Below are 25,038 nucleotides of genomic sequence, written 5' to 3' on the forward strand. Positions count from 1 at the left end.
CCCTGGCCAAAAAGCTAACAGCTGTCAATAGAGAGGAAGGGAACCTGTTTGGCCCGTGAACTCCCCTGTTGCATTCACGTGGCCCATCACAAGAGATCAGTGACTCAATGCTCAGTAACTGGCCGGAAACGGGCCGAGCCCCCCGCACTTCCCAAGCAGTGGGCGCACACCCGGTGGGTGAGTACAAGCTGGTTTATAACATTCCTGTGGGCAAAGCTCCTGTCCACCAGCAATGAGCCCAGGCCAGTCACGAGACCACAGCAGCTGCCTGGGGACTCTACTGCCCCATCTGCACCCAGCGCCCAGCTCTGTTGCAGAGCAGGCCCAGGGCACTGGTGTTGGACCTGCTAGCCCTTGTGCCATCCACGTTGGAGGAGCCAGGCCACCCTGGTGGGATGGGGCGGGAGTGCAGGATGAGCTCAGGGCCGGCTCTCGGGAGGCCCTGATCTCAGTCAGTGATACAGCACCAAAGGCCTGCTCGCGTAGGAGACGTTGTCCTTCAGGAGGGGGGACCCCACGGCCATGCGCACCTTGTTCCAGCGGTGGCCTTTGTTGTAGATGGGCTTGACGGAGCGGGGAGACCAGCGGGTGAGGTACCTGTGGAGCGAGGACGAGAGGCGGCTGTGGGACCGTGGGCATGGCCTCCTCAGGCCCAAGCCACGCTTGGCCAACCAAACCCTTTCACCAGTTTTCCTTTCTTGAGGAGAAGGGCTTTTCCTGGGACCAACTGCTGAGTATGCTGTAAACAGATGGGCTGGACTCCTGTTGCCGCAGGTGTGTGTGGCCAGGGTCAGGCAGCACAAGGCCACACGCTTCCTGGATCTTTATGAGTCGTCAGTGTTTGTGTGCATTTGCTGGGGGAGGAGGTGGAGGAAGAGGCTGCTCAGAGAGCAGATCATCCCTCTGTGGCCCAGTCACGGGGAGAGGAGAGGCTGATGTAAGGGCCTGGAGGAATCCTTCCCTCTCCCCCACTTGGCTCACTCTGCCACCCCAGCCTTCAGGGAACAAGCCTAGGCAGCCATAACTCGTAGAGGATCCCTGCCCCTCACCCAACCCATGATGGGGGCCAGGAAGGTTCTTGGAAGTAGGAGGGGGTGGGGGTGGGGAAAGATGGCTGCCACCCATAGTCCTTTTGCCTCCTTTGGGGATGGCAGCAGGGCCCTGATAGTTCCCGGAAAAGTGGCTCATGCCGGCTGGGACTGGGGTTTACTCCGTCCAGAACGAAACTTGGATCCCGTCCAGAGAGGCCCACCCTTCGTCCTGAAAGCTCAGCCATGGCAAAGGCCAGGATCCTCCCCTGCTTCCACACTAGGTTAGGGCTCAACCCAGCCGCCTCTAGAGACCCTCAAATAAGAGGTTTTAATTAAAAAAATTAATAACCATGGCTGAAAATTTTTAGCTAAGAGTGAAAAAATGACTGCTGATTTGTACATTTCAACTGAGCTCCCCTGGACCTATGTCTTCTGCTCTGAGCTTTGTGAGGAAGTAAAAGCTGTGGGTGGTATTGGCCCCATGCCACGTGCGAGGTAGGCCGGCAGGAGAGGGCTTCCCCATGTCCACTGTGGCTGTCAGTGCCCCAGCAGGGGGGCCTCTGTGCAGTGGGCTGGGCCCAGGGATGCCTATGGTGGTGCTGGGACCTGGCAGGCCCCTGTGCTGGCATTTCCCAGGCTTCAGAAGGGTGGGTGAAGAGGTGGGGTGTGGGAGCAGCCTCCCCCAAAGGGGTGCTCCTTGGGTTTGAAGACCCCAGATCCCGAGGCTCACCAGGCTCTCCATAGTTGCTGCCCTAAAGGCCCCCTGCCCCTCCCCCCCTGGAGACCCCAGGGAAGCTGGGATTCAGCTGGCCCTGGGCCTGATGCTTGTGCCACAAGGAGCAGCCAGCTGGCAGGGGAGGGGGCTGAGGGCCTCCGACGGTTCTCTGGGAACACTCCAGCTCTAAGAAGAACCAAGGTTCCTTCCTCCTACCTCTCCTGAAGGAGCGGGGAAGGAGGACGCATGGCTCCCTGGGGCCCGGCACAGCCTGGGCTGGTGCATGGCAGCTCAAGGACCTCTGGATGGAATCATAAAGTCCCTTGTAAGGAATCAGCCTCCCATGTAGCCAGGACTCCCTCTCCTCCCCAGGGTGGCCTTTGCAACCCAAGAGCCCCCACGCATCATCAATCCTGTGTCACGTTAAAGGACACCGGATATATGGGAGGGAGCCTGGCTTTGCTTCAAAGGCCCGAGGGAAGGATGGATTGTGTCCTTAGGCCTGCTGCTGTCTCTTAACAAGTCAGAGTAGGGGTGGGCTCAACCCCCGAAAGGTCCACAGCACATTTGGGAAAGACAGGAAGAGGTTACTATGTCCCGTTCCTCCGGGGCTGCTGGCACATGGCCCAGCTAGCAGTGTGGGAGGTGCAGGTGGAGATGGGCAAGGGGCCAGGGTGTTGGCGAGGCGTCAGTGAAGACCCAGCTCTGGCCCTGCACCCCCAGCCCAGCAATCCATGGCTAGTATCTGCCTGGCCTCTCATCCTCCATGCCTGGGTTCTGTTGGGGATCAGCCTAGGAGATTTGCTGGGGGTGGGGTATCTTGCTTTGCTTTAACCACAGAGTACAATTCCAGTGGCAGCGGGACAGGCTGAAGGCAAGGGGTCTATTGACACAATACGGGAGAACAAGAAGAAATACCAACATCGATTTTACAGACCTGGATCTACTCTCAACAAGGGGGTATTATAGTTCTAGGAGTATGTGGGTGTGGTAATGTCAGAGACAGCTGTTTAAGTGTTAGACAGGAATCTATATCTACACCAGAGGGGGCCACCTGAAAGGCAGACTGACTGATTCTAGGACCTAGGGGACTTGCTCTCCTCCTCTATAAAACCTCAGGACCTCATGGGATGCCATGTGCAGCTGTGCAGGTTGTTAACTGCACAACTCTAGGGAGAACCATTCAATCTAGTCTACCTGGATGCTGCCTTAAAGTTTTGCAGTGTACGATTTGCGCAGCTATGTACAGTGGCCCTGACCCGGAGAGCCTCCCCATTTCTATTTCTAAGGCCTCATTTTGCCCTTTAATAACCCCAGTGCTATTACTGAAAGTTTGCAGAAGTGCTCTGACATTCCCATAGCAACCCAGTATGATGTCATAAACAGAAGATAAGCACATTAGCACAAGAAGAACGACCTTCTTACCCTTCTTACCCCTGTGCTAAGTGCCCTACTGGGGAGGGACAAGGAAAGAGGCTGAGGCCGGCAGGGGAGGGTAACAGAGGCGTGCACAGTGGTCGGACTGATGGGGTGGGTGCTTAGGCTGGAAGGGACAGAATGCTCCAGCTTTCCTGAACTGTGGGACGAGCTCCAGGAGAGAGCCTCCCCAGCCCAGGTTTGCTTACCTATTGAGTCGGGGTTTGCTCTTTGGAACAAATCCTTCGGGAAGCTTAGGCCTGTGATTTGGGAGCAGACCTGAGTGGAGAGAAAAGCATTTAAGGGGATGGTCTCTGCAGCTCCCTGTGCAGCTCTTGGGGGCTGGAGGGAAAGCCCAAGGGGGTAGGAGGTTGGCACTAGGGGGTGAGTATAATGAAGCCTCTGGATACCCATTGCCCTTTCAGGAGGGGCTGGAACACGGGGCAGCTGGAGGGTGGAAATGGTGCCCACAGCCTTCTTCTGCCCCTCTTAGCCCAAGGTGCTTTCTACCTGCTCGGTGGGCCATCTTCACACACTCCTCAATCTTGCGGTGCTCTTCCTGGCACAGGCCTGTGACCCTTCGGGGCAGCATGCCCCCGTGTGGCCGGATGAACTGACTGAGCAGCAGAACATCCTAGTGGAAACGGAAAACAGGAGATGAGGGTCCTCTGGACGGGCACTTGCTGCTGGGGAGCCAGGGCCGAGTGGCCTCCAGGGGAGGCTGCTGTACCCTGGCACTGCAAGAGGCTGAGGCTCCCCCGGAACAGACCTGAGGCCACTCCCTCCTCACAGAGCTCTGCACGCAGGCCTGCTACCTCCACCCTAACAAAGGTTCAATCCCAACTTAGCAAGATTTCCTGACCCCATTACCAACCCCAGGAGTCCTCAGCTCCTCCATGAGATAAGTCTTCCGATAGACTAGGTTAGAGAACAGGAACTCTTCAAGAAGGTTAACAAGCTTTCATGCACCCACGGTATCTTTCCTGGTGATGAAAGGTGTGTTCTCCTCCTTGGGTGAGGTAGGGGGTATGTTATGTACTTCTGCACAACAGGGAAAACCTGTACCATTTCCGCCCCCAGAGTCTACATGCCACAGCCCAGAAGACCCACAGAGCCCCTCAACCTTGTGCCGTGCCCTCTGAAGCCCCAGGCAGCAACAAGCTGAGGATGGGGCCAGGTTGCGAGGTTAAATCCCACATCTTCTAAGCCCCCTGTAACCAGATGTAAATGGATTCTTGGGCTTCCTTTGAACCATCAGACTGCTTTGGATGAGTCAAGGAGAGAGTCAAGAATTAAGAATCAGAATCAAGAGAGACCACGTCCCCTCCCAACTCTCACAGGATGGCTGAGAGGGTTAAGGAAAAGTCGCCCACCCGACTTGGAGGGGCCTGGCATGCCTGTCTCCATGGTCCTGGTCCTCAAACTGACTTGCTGCCCTGGCAGGTGCCTCGCCGTATAACGGCAGGTTTGTTTTAATCACTGGACAGCTCCCGGGGGACCCAGGCCCCCAATTGCCACCCCCGTAATCTCCAGAATCTGATGAAAAGAACTTGGATTGGATTATCCAGGGATAATACACTGGTCTCACAGCCCCAGTGCCCCCACTGCAGGCTGCCAAGAAGGCTGACAGCTCTGTGCAGCTCAAAGTGGCGGTGCCCTGAGCGGAAAGGGGTAAAAGAAAAACAACTTCTTCAGCCTTTACCTTGGAGGGGAGTGGATTTCTTCTGCTTGATAAACAGAGCCAAGTCCATTTCCTGGAAATGGCTCGTAGGAAGAGTGCCCCATGGTGATGAGGCAGGTGTGGAGTTCACCTCTCTATCCACAGCTGGGATTCTAAGTATGGCCAGGACCCCACTAACTTCCATGTCACAAGAAGCTGAGAGCACTGTCCCGTGGCCTGCAAGTTCCCTGTTACTCCAGGTGGCCATCAGCGGAAGGGCCGGGACAGGTCAAAAGAATACCCCCACCCCCACCCCGGGGTGGCCTGAAGCCAAGGCTCCCAGCCCAGGAGATTAGTTGGGTCATTCTGTTCAGATCCCGTGGACATGTGGCCTCTCCTGCTCTGACCACCTGACCGGGATCTCTGCCCTTAGTCATCCCATTCCACAGAGGGGCATAGGGACAACCTGCAGGTCAAACTGGCCCAGAGTCCGAATCACCTGAAACCTAAAAACAGGGTTGCTTAATGTCACCAACAGAATGTTGAAGGACAAGTATGGATTTCTCCAGGGCTGCGTCCTTTCCCGCAGGCCCGCCCCACCTCTAGACACGATATAGAGAACTAGCTGGGATCGTAGGCTCTGCCTGGGTTTTGTAGCCCCAGAGTGTGCGTCCCAGCTCTGATACTTACTAGCTGGGTGATCTGAGGCAAGTTCATTAACTTGTTCATTAACAAGTTCATGCCTCGAATTTCCTCATCTGTAAAACAAGGATGAAAACAGTACCTACTTCACAGGGATATTGTGAAAATTAAGTGAATTATGCCCCGTAGGTGCTTACACACAGAGCAGCACCCCGTGCAACTCACCTATTGTTGTTCACTCTTGTCATCTCTCTGTGAAACAACAGCTCTAGAAGACCTACAGCAAACAGGGGTCTTTGTAGCTCCAATATGGAAAGAGAATGATGTATCCCCAGATCACAGTAAGGACTCTCCAGAGATGCCCTCATTATAAAAGGAGGAAAGCCAAGCTCAGATTCTGATTCCACCCCCCTGGGAACATAGCCCTATGAGACGGGGCTCCAGCGCCCTGGTGGTCTGAATCAACCACAACCAGACCATGAACTAAGTCAGTGACTCTCCACCCTCGCTGCACATTAGAATCACCTGGGGAGCTTTAAAAAATAATGATGGCTGGGCTCCACCCCAGGCCAACAGAATCATCTGGAGGTGGAGCCTGAGCATTTTTAAAACTGGACAAAATGCTTCTGTCTTGGTGGTTCACTGAGATGCTGCTTAAGCCCACGGGGAACACGAGCTCCAAGATGCGCAGACATGTGTGTCTGTACCCAGACTCACCTCATAGTTGTACTTGTGTTTCAGGTTCCAGCGGCAGATGGGGCACTGGCCGGAGGGGTTGGGGGGATTTGGACTTTCCTTGGGAGTCCCTGTGATTCGGCCTTCAATCTAGGAGGCAGAGAAAGAGAGCCTGTGAGGGAGAGGGCTGTGCAGAGCCTCTCATCCTCAAACAACCCCCCGAGTGGTAGGAGTGCTGGTGAGACTTCATCTCTGGGGGCCTCACGCGAGTAGCTAACGGGTCTCTCTGCCAGAATTGTGGTGCTGATTCCATAGCTGCTGGATAATGGACCTTGGGGTGGCCACAGAGATGGGTTTGATGGTCTGCAAGGGTAGTAGAAACTGAACTTAATGCTGGTGGCAAGAGGGAGGGGTTTGCTGTATCAGCTGAATGCTACCTTTCCTTCCTCAAAAAGACAAAAACTCCAGAACATTATGCCTCCCTCTCTCTCCTTTGGGAAAAAGTAATAAATGCACATGGTAAAAAGTTTCAAACTGTGCAGGGATGTGGAGTACAAAGGAAGTCTCCCTCCCACGCTGCATGTCCTTCTCAGAGGAAACTGCAGTTTCCAGTTTTATCTGACAGAGGTAAGTTTATGCCAGTGGTTCTCAACCAGGCAGGGTTGCCTAAAAACAGGATCCAGGGGACACTAGACGTCTGAGACATTTCTGATCATCCCCACGGAGGGATGGAGTGCTACTGGCCTCTAGCAGGGAAGGTGCTAACCACCCTACATGCACAGGACAGCCCCCACTCACAACACAGAACCAGCCAGTCTAAAACGCCAGCAGTGCCAGGCTGAGAAGGCTGGTCTAGGCCTATACAAGCAGACAACTGTGTGTGCTCTCCTCCTCCCCCCTCTCTCTAAAAACAAAGAGGAGAGGATACATTCCCCTGCCCTCCTCCTCTTATCACTCTGGATGCCACCTTTCAAACCGTGCTGAGGCCACGTGTGAAGTGACCTCCTCCATGGCTGCTGTATCCTGTGACACAGCCTTGGAATTACTAAGCTCAATAAACCAATGATCTGGGCATCAGCTCCAATTTCAAGAAGGGGAGTTTAGAAAGCCTTGCTGATTGAGGCCACAGATTGTGTGATGTTGGGACAGGTCTGAGAGACTCTGGGAGGGAAGCAACACTGTCCCCCAGGGAAGAACTGGCAGAAGGCAAAGGGGGCCAGAAGCAAGGCTTGGCCGTGCAGGGTGCTGTTACTACCCTTCTGCCAAGGCCACCACAGCTATGCCAGAAAGGGAGAGGTGCGCTAGGGAAAATGTGCAAGTATATGGAAGGACTTGGGAGGGGGTCAAGGTGGGCCTGGTGGGGGAGAGCTAACACTTATCGACTCCCCACTGTAGGCCTGACTCTGTGCTAATAATGGTCCACATGTATCATCTCATTTAACCCCACAACCTAGTGAGGGCGGAATCATGATCTTATTTTACTGATGAAGAAAGTGAGACCCTGGAGAGTAATACCCAAAGTCAGCCACGGCAGCGCCTCTCCAGGCATGGCTGGGTTACCTCCCCCAGGGGCTCTCATGGGGCCACATACTTCTGTGTTCATTCCACAAACAGCAAATTCACGCCCCACAGGAAAAACACTCTTCACACTCAAAAGCCAGATGTGCTTCTCTCCACCAGCATGGAGTTTAAAGGGTGAATACTTGTTTTGGCTTTAGATAAGGGAACCAAAAAAGGTGCCCTAAGGGAATGGGATCCCCCTAGAAGGAACTGTTGTGAGGCTAAGCAGTGAAAAGGCTGAGGGAGTGTTCTGGGGAAGACCCAAAGAGGGAACCCTAAGGCTTGTCCTGGGGATAAGAAGGCCTTGGGGAGGACTGATCTTGACTGGCTGCCAAAGGGTTAAATCCCTGGTTGACATGGAAGCTACAGAGGCTTCTGGGAACTCGGTGGAGTGGTTGAGGATTTCTTGGAGGCGTGGAAGGCCATGTGAAAACAACGTTGTCTTTTAGGGATTATAGGATAATCTAGGCCCCATGACTCCCAGAGGAAGGGAGGTGAGATGGGCCCAGTGAGGGAGGCGGGGAGTAGGTGGGTGAAGAACTGTGCTAGCTTTATCACCAACAGAGAAGACAGGGTGCCAGCTATGAGCCCAGGGCCCAGAGAGCATCACCTTCTAACTACATCACTGAAAGAGTAGTAGCTTAGTCATTCTAGGCAGAAAGGAAAGATCCAGGCTCCTCGCCCAGGGTCTATTCTCTCTAGTCTTGTCATTACCTTAGTTTTCCCCTTTGGAAAACTGACTTATCACCCGCCAAAGAACATATCAGCAAATACCTATGAGCTCTTGTCATACAAAGGGCCACTTTAATCAAGTAACAGATGCCTTAGTCCAGGCACAGCAACTGTTCCTGATTAACCACACTCTCACATACAGGTTGAAAATAGTAGACTGTGGGATTTATGGTCACAGAGGGAGCAGATCCTGAAGCCAGGAGTCCAGTTGGGGCCTCCCACCCTCCCTCAGAGGAGCAGCCAGGCAGCTCCAAGCATTAAAGATGTTAGAAGTGGCCAACTCGACGATACTTACTATAGTTGTCTTCCCTGCTTGGATCTCCACCACTACAGAGATAAAAGGGAAAAACTAGGTCAGCCATTTAATAAGGAACAGGGAGTTTCAAGTAACAGCTCAAACTCTACACATGCAGAAAAACGGAGCCCTCTCTCTGCACTCTCCCACAGCCCTGACCTGGAAAAGGAAGTGTGCAGGGTTCACCTCCCAGTGCCAAGGCTCTGTGCCCTGGAGGCTGGGTGGGGGCAAGCCCCGATGCCCGCGTCATATCATCTGTCTGGGATTAAGGGTCTCCACACTGTTTCTGCATTTCTAAGCTGAGATTCATCTTGGTTCCATCCAAGGTACTTGGCAAGACCTTGCCCTACTGTGGCTAGCAACAATGGCCTAAGAGTTGAGGGTTGAAGGTGGGGGGTGGGAAGTGGGCAGAAGCCGCTAAAAGACCTTCAAAAATACCCATCGCATATGTTCCTTCATGAGGAGAACCAGACAAATATGGTTCCTGACCTTGACGAGTTTGCAATCTAAGATACAACACTGAACTAACACTGCTCCAGGGGTCCCACGGTGGATAAGTAATGAGACCAGTTCACTCCTAAAACATCCTGAGAGCCTTGTGTTAAAGCTGTACAAGGGCAGCTGTGTGAGTCAAATCCTCTCCTCTCCCTGCAGGGGTGCATTTTGTTATCCACACCGGAGAGGGGTGATGGGAGAGGTGGGAATGAGGGGCCTGCAGATATGGGGTCCAGGCAGAACTGCAGAGAGTGCTGCAGTTCCACACTAGAGGGCCTCCCTCAGCTCTTAGCTGAGGCAGTCAGAAGAGAACCCGAGGGCAAGACAATTAAGTCGCACGCACACAGGCACGCAAGCCAGGCTGCACATATTTCCTCTTACTTAACCAGGATGCAGAAAGACAACTTCAACAATATCCAAAGGAAGAACCAAGCTAATAACCCACATTCCGCAAATATAATCAAATAGAAAGTTCTTGGAGATTCTCCTTGGTCTCCCAGTTTCTTTAGAGAAAGAAGCCATGGCTTTTAGCATAGGAACTGGCATACTGCAGATGCTCCATAAAGGCTAGGGAGCAAAATACTTCTCATAATGCCCTTCTGACTGCTAACTACTGTAACAGAAAACATGAGTGCACATAGTAGGCTGCAAACTGTCTCCCCAAATAGTAAAACCATATTTTAACAGTAGCTTGGCTACCACAATCAGTTCTACTCAGCCCTAGCCAAGGAAAGAAGTAGTACAGATTAGAAAGAGCCTAAGGTTAACTTTGTGAATCTAATGAAAGTTACGGACCTTGCCCTGGAAACACATCTGTAAGCGTACACACAATTAGACGTGGATTACAGGAAGCTCACAGACCCCTACAGCTACGCACCTAAATGGTAATACTGGTTTTCCCTCAGGGATGGGAGGAGGTGATTTTCTGAAGTTTCTAAAATAAACATGTACTGCCTTTGCAATAAAAAATAAACAGTAAAAAGAGAGAATGAAAATGTCTAAGAAAAAAAAGTGAGGCAATTCTAACCCACCTGGAGGCCCACAGCAGCATCTGTGATCACTGAGCTCTGTGACTGACACCAAACTGGACACAGATTGCCTGGAATTGTCCCCCGTTTGTTTTCTGGGCAAGGCCATTCATAAAGACTCATTACTTCAAACAACCAACCTGAGAGCCTCTCAACTTCAACTCCACACACACAAAGGAGTAACAACGGCCAGAAAGGCCCCGAGGCTTTCTCCAGAGAACACTGTATACCAATCAATTCAAAGACAAACTAGGTTTCTCTCCCTAGGAGAAAATGTGTCACCACACAGATCTACTTGTTTCGAACAGAGACCAGCCTAAATGGGATGTGGGTGAGACTGAAACTGGTACTCAGTCTGGTGGCCAGCACAGCTGCAGGGAGATGGTCACTGCACTGTGTCAGCCTACAAAAGTAGGGAGGCAGGAGGACGCAGCCCTAGCCCAGCAGGGCTGCCAGGCATCCTGGAAACTTTGCAAATTTGCAAAAACCAAGTTGGAAGAGGGACGGAGGGTGACCCAATCTGAGCAACAACAGGTGGGGGGCGAGTTTTTAAGAATCCTGATAGGAAACAAAAGGAGAGACCCACTCCAGTACCACTCGAGTCAGAGTGAGAACAGTGCCCTGAAATGAAGCGGACAAACATGTGCTTCCCCTCTAGGTGGAGGCACTTGGGTCCTAACCATCAAGTAAACAAGTCTAGCAAAACACACATCACTCCCGGCAAAGAACCAAACCCTGAAGTCATCCCACTGGACCCTGGAAGACAGATCAAAGCTCGTAGCAAGCTCCACTGTTAATGAGCTCCCCACACAGCAACTCTGAACCAGTGAATCATCTCACTATAAGTCAGTGGGTAAAACAATAGGCAGATGCTTATCTAATAGAGACAATTTGTCAAATGAGAAGGAATGACTGGAGAACTCTTACACGACAGAGACTGGTCAGGGCGGTGTCTCAGTGCAGGGACAGAGGGCCCACCGGAGCCTGAAGAGGCCCTAGGAGATTTCAAGCCTCTGAAAACAGGAGTTAGGAATCAAAATAATATTGCTTTTCAGCATGCATACAAAAACATGTCAAAACCAAACAAAACCTGAGATCCATTTGTTCCTGGCCTCCTCTCCATTCAAGAGAAGTGGGGGTGGATAAGAAAAGCTGGACTAATAAAAAACTGTTAGTCACTAACTGAAAACTTGTTTAGGAAAAGATGGAATTGCTCATGTGTTCCGAGATACGGCTGTATCAAGTAAACTAAGGAAAGATACAAAGCAGTTTCCTAAACTAGAATTAAGGGCCAAAATCTTCTAAGATAGGCACTTCTCATACACATCAAATAATCTGTGCCACAGGAGGCAACACATCTGCTGAGCACCCATGGAGTGTACAGCCGGGCTCCACCCACTGTGGAGAGCTCCAGCCTACTAGGAGACACAGTCTTTGCCCTAGAGGAGAAAAGAGAACTATACCAAGCAAGGGAATCTCACTCTAACAAAGTCCATGCCTCGTAAAGAGGTCCTTTGAGTACTTCAGTAAATACTCACCTAGGATGGAGTCCAAGATAACTGAATTGTAAGTCTAGAGCAAACAGCATCGAGGTGAGATTGCAATGAATGGAAAAAGACCTCGATGGCCACATAAACACAGACACAGTGAACTGCAGCGGGATAAAGACCCAGCTGTTTAGTAAAGGAGGAAGTAAGGAGAGCGGAAAGACGAGGAGTGGAGGGCACTGCTGCAGGAAGTGCCCAGAGACCAAGGTTCTTCTTGGAAAGGATCCATGGAAACCAAGTCCCAAGTAGAGTATGAAGGGACGGAGTAACCGAATGGCAAGGTGGCTAAACGGCAGCACCAACAGTCTTATGTAGGGTCAGGGAGTACAGCGCATGTTGGCTAAGTATGGCCACTGACTACTCTTCTCAGACTCCTTCCTTGCTCAAGCTCTGCTCCCTTCTGTTCATCTTTAATTCTGCCACGAAAGTTTTCTGATTCTCTCATCACCTACCCCTTCCTTTCCCCTTGGACCTCTGAGGGAATGTCCCATCCTTCAAGTGAGGAGTCTTACTGCTACATAAAAATCTCCTTCCACTAGGTTACTCTGGACTACGTCTTTTTTTTTTTTTTTTAATATTTATTTATTTATTTGGTTGAGCTGGGTTTTAGTTGCGGCAGGCGGGCTCCTTAGTTGCGGCTCGCCAGCTCCTTAGTTGTGGCATGTGAACTCTTGGTTGCAGCATGCGAGATCTAGTTCCCTAGCCAGGGATTGAACCCGAGCCCCCTGCACTTGGAACAGTCCTAACCACTGCGCCACCAGGGAAGTCCCTGGACTATGCCTTTTGAATTCTTTAAAGGCCCCAATTTGCTCACTCCTCTCTCAAAGCTTTTACCTATAAGGATGCCCATCCTGCCAGGCATATCCTTGTCTGAAATGCTAAGTCCTCCAGAAAGCTCCCTTAGGAAAAGATGAAGAAAATTCCCTTCAGCCTTTACTCATTTCAACACACTCTGCTCTGAGGGTCTGATAGATCATTACCGTTAATTCAGATAGTCATATGTGTTTACTTTTCTTGTTTTAAATGCATTCCTTCACAAGGGCTCTAAGAGTGACACGGCAGGAACAAGGTCTAACCTTTGCTAGGTCTGACAGTGTCAATCATGAACACTAAATGGTCTCCAGCAAGTTAACTGACAAGAGCTTTCAGGGAAGGGAGGGAACCATGCGGAAGCCCTGCTATGGAATACCAAGGTGATGTTACTGGAGGGAAAAGTGCTGGCTGTTCTTCCAACTCTACTACTTACTAGCTGTGTGATATTGGGCAGCTACCCAACACCTCTGGACCAGATTTCCTCATTTGTAAAAATGCCTGTAATATTCACCTTTAAGGACTGTTGAGAAGACTGAATAAGTGTACGTGGAAAACCTAGCACAGTGTTTGCAGCAGGCACTTAGTAAACCACAACTTCCATTTTTGTCTTCCTTTAGTCTTGCTTCTTCTGTCATTATCTTTTTTGGTTTTGTGTGTCCCTCTGTCAAACTTTAGACCAGGCTTTCTCAACAGCAGCAGGATCAATATTTCAGGCCAGGTGGTTCTTTGTTGTGGAGGGCTGCTATCCTGTGCACTGGAAGATGCTTGGCAGCATCCCTGGCTTCTACCCACCACATACCATGAACACCAGCTGTGACAACCAAAAATGTCTCTGGACATTGCCAAATGTTCCCTGAGGGACAAAACTGCCCCCAATTGAGAATCACTGCTTCGGATAGAGAGATTCTATAGGCAGGAGGAGTGGTGTTGAGTGCCCATGAACTCTGACTAAAATTAAGGAAGTACTATCTGATACTCTGAAAAGTAGAATGCTTGAATATTTTCAGCGAGACACCCAGCTTCCTCTCCATGACTTTATTTTTATTTTTATTTTTATTTTTTGCGGTTCACGGGCCTCTCACTGCTGTGGCCTCTCCCGTTGCGGAGCACAGGCTCCGGACGCACAGGCTCAGCGGCCATGGCTCACGGGCCCAGCCACTCCGTGGCATGTGGGATCTTCCCGGACCGGGGCACGAACCCGCGTCCCCTGCATCGGCAGGCGGACTCTCAACCACTGCGCCACCAGGGAAGCCCCCTCTCCATGACTTTAAATTCTATGTGTACAATATTATTTGTGTGTCAAATATACCAGCTGGGACCAGTCAAAATTAGCTTTATGTGTAATTCTTTAAGCCTTACACATAATGGATAGAATATTAAGTTTTTTTTTTTTCATTTAAAGGCTTTGGGGATAGGTGGTTCTCAAGAAAAATATAGAATATGGTAATGCCTTCATGTAAGATCACATCAATTCAATTATTTAGCCTTTAGGTCTGACAGTAACACAGAGAAGCTACCAGGTATTTATGGCAAGGAAGACTTCAAACACCCATCTCATCATACAGCCCAGCATTTCACAAACTCTCCAACTGAAAAATTCTAATCTCAAATATTCCTTTGTAAAAAATCAAAACTCTTCCGCTTGCTTATCCTCTGGGGACATAGCAAAAAACTGTTTTCAACTTTTGATTTCATAAAGGGTAAGTAAATTGCAGCCGTTAGTGTTTGACACTTGGTAGACGCCCTCAAAAATGTTATGGGCATATGCCTATTTTGCAGCATGGGAACAGATGAAACACCTTATCCAAGACACCTCTTTGTTGTCTTTCTTTATCAATGAATTAGTTTATCTAGTGCTAACCAGGCAGTATCTGGATGTTGTTGTTCTTTCTAGCAAATGTTCCATCTTCCCTTCATAGCTAAATTTTTCAAACACACCTAATTTCTTCATGAACTATCTCTCATTTCCCCAAACTGGGTTCCCTGTCTGCCATTCTATTGAAATTGCTGTTTGAAAGATAAAAAAAGAGACCTTTTCTGAGACAAATCCAATGCTCTCTTCATTAGGCTCTTCTTTTTGGACTTTTATGGTCCCCCTGGCAAAAATGATCACTATTTTCCTCTGGATTCTTCTCAGCTTCAGTTAAAGGATATGCTGGTCAATACTACACCAGATTTTAAAAACACACACTCACACACACACAAAACCATTTCACTTCTATTGCACATCACTCATCCTTTCCTGCTTCCAGCAGTGCACAAAGACTATGTCCTGAAAGACCTTTTCACTCTCTGCCAGATTCCATCCTTTTATGAGCCTGTTAAAGACACACCCCCTTCATGAAAACTTCCAATTCGGTTTGCTGTTGCCGGTAACCTAATCTCCCTGTACTTCCGCATGTAAATACCTAATACCTAACTTGCATTTATTGGAGTGTATCATATCATCTTATTAGAACCTAAGTTCTCAGGAAAAGGGTTATATTTTTTTTTCTCCAGAATCCCTTAACAGCTTGAAGTACAGCACTTGGCCTTCAGTAAGCTCTCGGTGCAATACTAGAATCAGGCTGCTTTTCCAGACTTAAGGTTAATGAAAAGCAAAGCCACCATCCAGCATATGCCTCTGTTTCAACTGTTCAATGGTCTTTCCACCTTAGCTTCCACTTCTCAGACTAGCGGCCCAGGTAGAAAAAGCTGCCATGAGATTACAGCATTTTCAGATGAGAAACTGGAAAGGGAGGCCCGGGGGAGGTTATCCAGATGTCCTTCCCCGATGGCGCAGGAATTCTTTAATGAAGGAGGCGGCGATTCGGCTAATACGGAACGGAGAATTAACATGCAGACCCTAACCAAAAATTTTCCTGAACCCTGGGACAGGTTTCTCTTCTGCCCCTGCTAACTAAGTAGGCTTTTCTCTCCGATCTCCATCCCCCCACCCCCGTCCCCACGCATGAGGACAATCACGATGGGTGGGAGATCAAAGTAACAGCATCAGGGTCTGGAAGGGAACTGCAAGCACTCCCGGAGCCCAAGCATCTCCGGCGTTTCGGAACCGCGCGAAGGAAAGGGAGGGAGGGGCGCACGGGGGCAGAAGGAAGCAACCTTCGCTTCTCCTCTTCAACCCTGGGAGGTCACCAGTACCCAGGACTCACCTTCCCTGAACCCGCGAGCTGGAGGCCGGGCCCGGCTGGCCGCGGCCTGGCCTGCCAGGAGCCCTCTGAGCAGCCGTCCGCAGCCGGACACCAGCACATTGAGGGCCACCATCTTGAAAACCAACGCTGACCTCTTGTGCCCTTCCGCTTCCGGAACGGCGCGCGCGCAGCCGCAGTGGTGGGCCGGAAGCTTGCGTCCCGTGGGCTTCTAGCTCCGTTATTCTTGTCCGTTACTTCCATTTCCTCACCTCTCCCGCTTTTCGCAAAGCGGTGCGGCGTTGTGTGAAGTCTGTGCTTTGTTCCGAGAGTCTAGGAAGGTCTTTAGCTCCTGTCTGCCAGTCCTCGAAGTTCCCAAGGTCGCTTTCGTTCCCTGGCGGGCTTCTTCGGTAAAATCACATGCACTGCCCCTATTTCTTTAAAACTTTTTCTTCTCTTCAAGTGAGATGTGGATTTTCAGCTTCTTGAGGCTGGGCTTAAGTCTGTACCAGAGCAGTTGAAATGGTTAGAAACAATGGTTCTGGAACATCAGGTATCTCGCAGACCTGGGATAGAGTTAATACCACCCCCACCCCACCCCCCGCGCGTCTTTCATTCTCATAACTTGGCGCTTCCCTTTGGCCCCAGGACCTTTGCTCAGCTATTTCCTCTGCCTGCTCTGTGGCTACTGGTAAACTTATTTCTCAGGGCTCAGCTCAAACTTCACTTCCACATTAGAGTCTTCCTTAACTTCCCTGTTACTTGTTCTCAGCACCAGATACCTCTCCATCTTAGTACCCCACTCAACTGTAATTTTACATCTGTGTATTATGTGTCTCCTCACCAGACTGTAAGCTCCTTGAAGGCAAGGACATTGTTTTTTTTGGTTGACTCTCATAGCTCCAGCATCCATTATGCGCTTGACACATAATGAGTGCATTATATACTTGTTGAGTGAATGGGTAGAACCTATTTTATACCGTTTTTGTGAAGATTAGATGGGATAAAACATAAGTGCTCAATAAACATAATTTATTAATAGCGCAATTACTGAAATGGCCTTTGTGCTAGGTATTTTTTCATAAGTTTGACATACTTGCCTAATAAAGAAGCTTATAGTACCAGAAAGAAAACACAGCTGCCCAGTTTTCTGTCTTTTGGATTTGCAGGGTGTATAGGATATTCCCCTAGAGCTACATAAGAAAGGAAAGCCATTCACAGCTCAATTCTTCCACATTGTGGTTAGGATATTCTTTTCCACACCGGAAGGGGGATTTTCTAGTTATCCTACTCTAATTCAAGGGTGGGAAAATCAGGCTCATTAAATGGCAGAGCACATTCCCTGATGAAGGGGAGGGAAGGAGTCCATCTTCCAGTTGGGACTGCCACACTTGTAGACTAAGAGGATGCAGAGCAGCTGCTGCATGGGGAGCTTGAGTGGTGTCACCAGAGATGAGGAGAGTGGGAGAAACGTGGCATTGGGTTTCCTTAAAACATCAAATTCAGCAAAAACAGCTGCTGGGAAGGGGAAACTTGAGAGAAAGGTCAATCTAGGTGAGTGAGACGGACACATGGATTAGGAGTGGAGCAGAGGGTTTTGGTGGTGTATAGGTCCAGGTGTTCTGGCCAGGATAAGGAAATCCTTGGCTGTTCATGTAGCTTCTATATACTTTCCTTTTGTACAGTTGACCTTGAGCCCTTCCTGCTTGTACCATACCCCTTGTTTCTTTACAAGTCCCCAACTTCTGGGGATGACTGGGACCAAGGCAGTAACAGAGCCCCACCCAGGGTTTGTTTTGGACATAGTGAGCTAAAGTATTTGAGTGCTAACCCTCCCTTCGTTATCATATCCTAATTTAATATAATCAAATTTATTTTAAAAAGCAACTTATATTTTCTACAATGACAAGTAACATATGATCATAGTAAAAAAATATGACAATAAAGAGAAAAGAAATATCCATAATCCAGAGATAAGCATTATTTGCATTCAGCAATATGAAATAATACTGTGCATATTCTTTGTTTTGTAATATCTTATTTTTCTGAATCCTTGCGTAATTAGCCCTTATGTGAAAAAAGAACTCTCTGAGACCAGATTTTGCTCAAGAGACTAGCCTTTACTTTAAAAAAAAAAATTGTTATTGAAGAATAACCTAGGGCTTCCCTGGTGGCTCAGTGGTTGAGAGTCCGCCCGCCGATGCAGGGGACACGGGTTCCTGCCCCGGTCCGGGAAGATCCCACATGCCGCGGAGCGGCTGGGCCCGTGAGCTATGGCCACTGAGCCTGTGCGTCCGGAGCCTGTGCTCCGCAACGGGAGAGGCCACAGCAGGGAGAGGCCCGCGTACTGCAAAAAAAAAAAAAAAAAAAAAAAAAAAGAATAACCTATATAAGAAAGTATACAGGTTATCAGTATACAACTTGATACATTTTCACAAAGGGAACACATTACTCACACCAACAAGTAGAACATTACTAGCACACCAGAACACCCCCTGGTGTCCCCTTCCAGACACTGCCCCCTCAAGGGTAAGCATTATCCTGACTTTTAGCGCCATAAATTACTTTTTCCTGCATTTGAACGTTATATAAACAGAATCTCATGTAGCATGTACCCTTTTCTGTCTGCTTTCATCTGCTCACCAACATCATGTTTGTGAGATTCACCCGTATTGTTATATATCGTTGTCATCATTCATTCTCATTGTCGTATAATGTTCCATTGTGATTACACTACAATTTACTTATCCTTTCTTTTGTTGACAGGATTTAGATAATGTCCAGTTGGGACTGTTACAAATAGTGCTGTGATGTACATTCTTCTACATGATTTTTGTGAAGACAAGAGCAAACTTCTCTTGGGACTATATCTAGGAGTGAAACTGTTCGGTTATAGGGTATGTATATACTCAGCTTAAGTAGATTCTGCCAAACAGTTTTCCATAGTAGTTGTACCAGTTCCCAGCATTCCACATCCTTATCAATATTTGATATTTTCTGTGATTTTTCATCTTGGCCATTCTGGTGAGTACATAGTAGGATCTCATTGTGTTGTTGGGTTTTTTTGCGATATGTGGGCCTCCCACTATTGTGGCCTCTCCCGTTGTGGAGCACAGGCTCCGGACGTGCAGGCTCAACGGCCATAGCTCACGGGCCCAGCCACTCCATGGCATGTGGGATCTTCCTGGACCGGGGCATGAACCTGTGTCCCTTGTATTGGCAGGCGGACTCTCAACCACTGCGCCACCAAGGAAGCCCTCTCATTGTGTTTTTAATTTACATTTCTCTGATGCCTAAATGAGGATGAGTCACTTTTCATATGTTTATAAGCCATCTAGATCTCCTCTTTTGTAAAATGTCTTTTCAAGTCTTTGACCCATTTTATATTGGGTTGTCTTTCTTATTGATTTGTAGAAGTTCTTTATATATTCTTGATACTTGTCCTTCATTTGATGTATGTATGGCAAATGTCATCTGCCTCTCTGTGGGTTTCCTTTTCATTCTTCTGTATTACAGTTGACCCTTGAACAACGTGGGCGTCAGGGCACTGATCTCCACGTAGTCAGAAATCCGAGTATAACTTGTAGTCAGCCCTCTGTATACAGGGTTCCCCCATATCCGAGGTTCTTTCGTATTCCTGGTTCCACAATCGGGGAACCAACCAACCAAGGGTCAAATGGTACTGTAGTATTTACTATTGAAAAAAAATCTACATAGGAATGGACCCGTGCAATTCAAGCCTGTGTCATTCAAGGGTCAACTGTATATTTTTCGATAAGCATTGTTTTTAATTTTAACAGTGGAATTTATCAGATTTCTTTCCTTTTTGGTTGGCTTGTTTGGTTTCTTATTTAAAGTTTTTTCCTTGTCAGGGTCATGAAGATGTTCTCCTATGTTTTCTTCCAAAAACTTTATTGTTTAACTTTCACATTAGATCTGAACTCATCTGGAATTGTTTTATTATGTGGTCTGAGATTGGGATTAAGATTCATTTTTCCCCCCATAGCGAAATTTAACTGACCCAGCATCATTTATTAAAAATGTCATACTTCCACCCATTGCATTTTATCTGGTATAGATCTATTTCTGGAATCTCTGTTTGATCACTTTTTCTGTTCTTTAGCACTGTTTTTTTTTTTTTTTTTAATTTAAAAATTTTTGGCCGAGCCGTGCAGCATGCAAGGTCTTAGTTCCCTGACCAGGGATCAAACCTGCACCCCCTGCAGTGGAAGCACGACATCCCCTTTAGCACTGTTTTAAATGGCTGTATACTATTTGATTGTCTGCAAGTGCCATAACTTACTTAACCAATCCCTGATTACTAGGCATTTAGGTTGCTTTTAATTCAAACATATTTTCTAAGACCTATCTTCCTACTCCAAAAACAGCATCTTTTCATTAGTGAGTCTTATATACCCCTGTCCCCAGTTGGGTATGTTGTGGTTTTTGTTGTTGTTGTATTTTCAAGTACAACTGTACTGTGGGATATAAGGGAGTGAGGGCCCTTCTCTGGGGGGCTGCAAAGTGGTAGTTGCCACCCAAAGGAGAGGTTTCTTCAGGAGCCAGAGTTTCTGGGGCTGTTGGCAGAGTCACTCTCATGCACGGGAAGAACTATTTCCAGCTGCAGTAGTAAATCCTGGGCCTTGAAGGGCAGCAATGACACTGTGTGAACATGTATGAGAGAAGGGAGGCCGATGAACCATTCCTTATCCTGACACAATCTTCTGTCCACCTCCTCCTCCCAGGAGCCCAGCCCCCTGTTTCCACCCCATTTTCCAAGAAAATCTTCCTTCTTTACCCCACCCCTTGTCCTGGACCCTTGAGAGAACTCAAGTCCCAAGTAAACCGTCCTAATGAAGACGTTCAGGGAAACATTCATAACAGATGAACCCAGAAGTGTTCATTTTGCCAAGAAAAACTTAAACTCGCAGCAGAGATGATCTGGTCTAAGTGACTTGCTGCTGGCCAACAGGACAGCCGGCTCAGGTCAGAGCAAAAGCAAGAGTTAGGAAGCCATGGGTGGATCAGCCTGTCTGTGGCTTCGGGGCTGAGGAAGTTCTGGTCCCAGCTGTGGATGAGTGTGCTCTTCCAGCCTTCCTCCCGCCTCGCCCAGGAAGAGTTGGTCAGAGCCAAGAGCCACACAGATGTTCAGATGTTCACTGTGAATGAGCAGAGGCAGCAAAAAGGCACGAGAAGGAGAGAGCTGATGGGGTAGAGACAAGGGTGGGAGGGGGCTGCGGGAGAACTAGGAGAAAGGGCTGGCAGAGCCAGTGACAGTCCTGTTTGCTTTCTCCTAATTAATGTGGTTTCCTTACAACCCCCCTGCTGATTCCAGCTGGTCAACTCAAACCATAACAACACGTGGCCTGCCCGGATGGCCAGGGCCAGGAGCTGAGGCTGGGCACCTCCCAACAAGGGTCCGGTTTCCTCTGCCCCCGCTGCCCTCCTCCCCAACTGGCTTTGTGCAGATGAGGGAAGGGACAGCACCTCAATCAGGGTTGAGGTGACAGCCAGGGACTGCTGGCTTTGGGCTCGCCTGGCTGCTCACCTCGGTTTCCCATGACCTTTAAAAAAGGGCAATTTCCTGCTTGTTTGGGCTGCTGCCTCCAAACAGGTTTGAGTGGGGGTGGGTGAGGAGACCTTGACAAAGAACCCCTTGCTCAGCGGTGGCCTCTCTACCTACAGGTGTGCCCTGTTTGATGCAATGGGCCTGGAAACAATCAGGGTGTGTCCAGAGTCCTTGCTCATTCAGTGTTTTCCAGCAGCTTTTCAGTGTTGTTTCTTTTCCTCACCAGGACTTTACTCTGTCCAAATTACTCATCTTATCCCCTTATTTCTTCATTGATTCATTTCGACAGCAAGTTTCAATCGAGCAGCTACTATGTGCCTTTCGTGAACAAATGATTACATGCATCAGGGGAACACTCTCCAGGGGTGAAAGCGCTTGTCTGATAAAGAAACATTTTGTAAACTGGATGATTGGCCTGGGGCTTATTTGCTTTCTCTCCCCTCCCTGCTCTTCCCTTCAAAAATTAAAAAAAAAACCACACATCAGGAAAAGTATATAAAGTTTAAATGTACCATATAACAGATTAATTGTAAAACAAAACTGATTCATTTCTATGCTGGATCACTATGGCATGCTGCTGCCCTGATATGGATAAGGGGGGAAAATACAAAAGAGAAGTGGGATTGGTGAGAAGCAGCTTTAGGGGCCTTCAGTACCCCAGAACCTTTCTGGAAAGTGAGGCCAGAGGCAGGAGGTCCCAAACAAGACTGCCGGAGGACAGAAAGCCTGCAGTGCCCTTTGTGTGCACTCCCCAGGCCCAGGCCAGAAGCCTCTCCAAGTGAGTGCACCCTAGTCCGGACCCCCCAGTGCTTGGCTGGCATCTGCCTCACCCCAGCTTCACCCAGTGGTGGGGGCCAGTGAGACCCACTCCACTCAGTTTCCTCCCAAACCAAGCAAGCCCTGGTTGTGACTGGGCATTTCTGCAGAGGGCTGGATGACCTTTCAGAAAAGGCCTTCATGTCCCTGTCAGGCTGAGAAACTCATCAGATTTCTTTCTCCCAGCGCCTCAATTCAGTTATTGTATAAGGAGAAGGTTTTTAACCTTTTAGAACACTTTGGAATTACTGGCACATTTTTGCTACTGGGTATAAAATGGCGCCTAGGGAGATGCTGTCCCCTGCATGCACATGGGAACACCTACAAAAGCAAAAGGAAGGAGCTGCAGACTGAAAATCAGGCTCTGCTTTAACCAACTGGTGACCTGAAGTCAGATACTCATGCTCTCTGGGCCTCAGTTTCTCCATCTGTGAGGAGTTCTGTATGGTTCTAGGATTCTGGTTCTGTGAACATTCCCATCCTTGTAACCTGGAACGGCAGAGTTCAGTCTTCAGCTCCCACCTCCCCGCTCTGCTCTCTTTCAGAGTCTCAGCCACTTTCGCCCTTCAGCTTTCACCTTCAGGCTGATAAGAACAACATCCACATCAGTGCTTCTTTGAGCTCCAGCCTCTGGCTCCGACTGCCTACAGAAATTTCTACTTGGTTCTTCTGAAGGAGCTTAAGTGTACACCATGTCTAAGTAAGGCCACCACCACCTTCCTGATAAATGCTGTCAGGGCTGTAGGTCTCCCTCTCACTTACAGAGACACCATTGACTGCCCTCGTCCAATTTCCAAAGTTTTCATAAGTTTCATGAATTTCAAAGTTATCTCATGATTTCCCCCTCTTCCTTATCATTTAAATTTCCACCATCTTCTAATACGTCAATTTGTCCATCGTCTTCAGTTTCCCCATCTCCAATCTACTCTACTGTCTCTGTCTGATTTTCCTAAACACCCCAATCACTTTCCTGCTCCATGGCATCTCATCGCCCACAGCTGGAGTCTGAATTTGCATTTTTAAGGAACTGGAAGACTAAAGTCTGAGAACTGCTGACTAAGGAGAATAAAGTCCCAACTCTGCGGCCTGACGTGAGTGACGTGACGTGCCTCCCACTACCCTTCCTACTCTTCCTCCCTCTTCTCCTGCACAGACTCTCAAAACCCACCCCTGCACATTTTCCTTCCCTCCTCCACCTCCATCATGTTCCTCTTCAGGGGTGCCCTCCCTCATCTCCTAGTTGGAATCCCCTGCTTCTTTCAAGGCCTGGCCCACCCCTTACCTCCTTTGTCTCTTTCTGCATTCTCTCTCTCTCTTTCCTTCCTGCGACTTCAGCGCTTGTCTGCCTTCTATCTCTGGCTCCTTAGTTACATGCTATTCCACATTAGCCAGGACTCTCTGAGTTGTGACAGTCATCCAGTTTGTAGAAGGACATTTGCTACCTTTTAGAACCAACCTAGGATGGGCAGGGTTCAGTGGGGCCTCGGGACACCTGGAGCCAGAGACTCAACCACCACCGGGCTCTTCCCCTCCTCCTCTTGTCTCTGTTTCTCTCTGCACTTTGCCTTTATTCCCTTGTTCTCTCCTCAGGAGGCTGCCAGCAGTTCTCAGCCTTGAGGCAGGGGTTGAGTCACTAAGATTGGCAGTCCCCAGTGGGACTTGATGGAGAAGCTGCAGGAAAGGCCAAAAGAAGAGCAGTTTCCCCAAAGAAGGGAAGTACTGTTTCAAGAGAAAGGGAAAGTGCTGGACAGAAAAGCCAACAAATGGTCACCACTGTATTAGTTAGGAGTCATATCAGCTCTTCATGGCAGAAAACTCCAAATAGCAGCGACTTAAGTAAGACGGCAAAGAACTCTGAAACCCAAGCTCCTTTTAGCTGGTTGCTGTGCTATCTCTTAGTCCTAGATGATGGCTTGAGCTCCAGTCATTCTGCCCATATGGTCTAGGGAAGAGAAAGGAGAAAGACACAAAGAATGGCCCTGGAATTCCCTGGTAATCCAGCGTTTAAGACTCCGAGCTCTCACTGCCGAGGGCCCAGATTCAATTCCTGGTCGGGGAACTAAGATTTCACAAGCTGCGCGGTGCGGCCAAAAATAAATAAATAGAAAAAAAAAAAAAAAAAGAATGGCCCAACCTGCCGTCCTTGAAAGCCACCTTCTGGAAGTCGTACATGCTTTAGCTTATATCCCTTATATTGCCAGAACTGAGTTATATAGCTATCCCTGACTGAAAGGGCTTCTGGGAAATGTCTTAATTCTGGACAGCCATGTGCACAGCTAAGAATCAGAGGTGCTGTTACACACTAAGGAAGAAGGGAAGAATGGATGTTGGAGGACAGTAGATGTGCCATGACCCTAATCCACGAGGTGCTTTGAGGGGGCATTTCCCGCTAATGGGGACATAGTGCTATCAAGGTGGCCTGCTCCGTTTGTGGACGGCCCAAACATGCCCCTCTGTGACTTATACCTGCTGGTCCTTGCTCTGCCCTCTGACCCTTTTCTACACCATGGCGTTTAAATGGTTGGAAGACAACACTGGCACCCAAGTCTTTGGTCTGATCATCCTTAACTTCTATTTTTCCTCTCATAAGTTCCAGACCTCAGCGCCCTGGTGTGCAGCTGGGGCTGGTCAGTATCCTCCTTAAAATGTGATGCTCTAAGCTGAGCCCAGTGTCCCAGATGTTGTATGACCAGTACAGGATATAATTTGGGCTCTTGGCACCCCCATTTCAACACCCTACATCTGTTAAGGTCCCCAGATTGAGAGAGGATGTGCCTGGCCAAATGGGCTTGTTCTCTAACCTCACACTCATCCTGGTGCTAAAGAGCTCACACTCTGTAATCTGCTCCTCTTCCAGACTGACCCCAAAGCAGGACTTTACAAGCATCTATGCCAATTGCCATCTTGCACTTGCGG

At 48.9% G+C, this 25,038-nt stretch overlaps 1 protein-coding gene across 1 annotated transcript; it reads right to left on the reverse strand.

The window, feature by feature from the left end:
* Positions 1-183: 183 nt before the first annotated feature.
* MRPS18A (mitochondrial ribosomal protein S18A) lies at positions 184-15,873 on the reverse strand (the record flags this gene model as incomplete). The annotated part of the gene is made up of 6 exons (XM_079713553.1): positions 184-597; positions 3,372-3,441; positions 3,673-3,796; positions 6,182-6,289; positions 8,727-8,758; positions 15,762-15,873. The coding sequence occupies 6 exons, from the start codon at positions 15,871-15,873 to the stop codon at positions 453-455; spliced, it is 591 nt and encodes a 196-aa protein (XP_079569679.1). The 3' UTR covers positions 184-452.
* Between the last annotated feature and the right edge of the window lie 9,165 nt (positions 15,874-25,038).

The sequence above is a fragment of the Hyperoodon ampullatus genome (genome assembly GCF_949752795.1).
Source record: "Hyperoodon ampullatus genome assembly, chromosome: 10".
In the NCBI taxonomy this organism is placed as follows: domain Eukaryota; kingdom Metazoa; phylum Chordata; class Mammalia; order Artiodactyla; family Ziphiidae; genus Hyperoodon; species Hyperoodon ampullatus.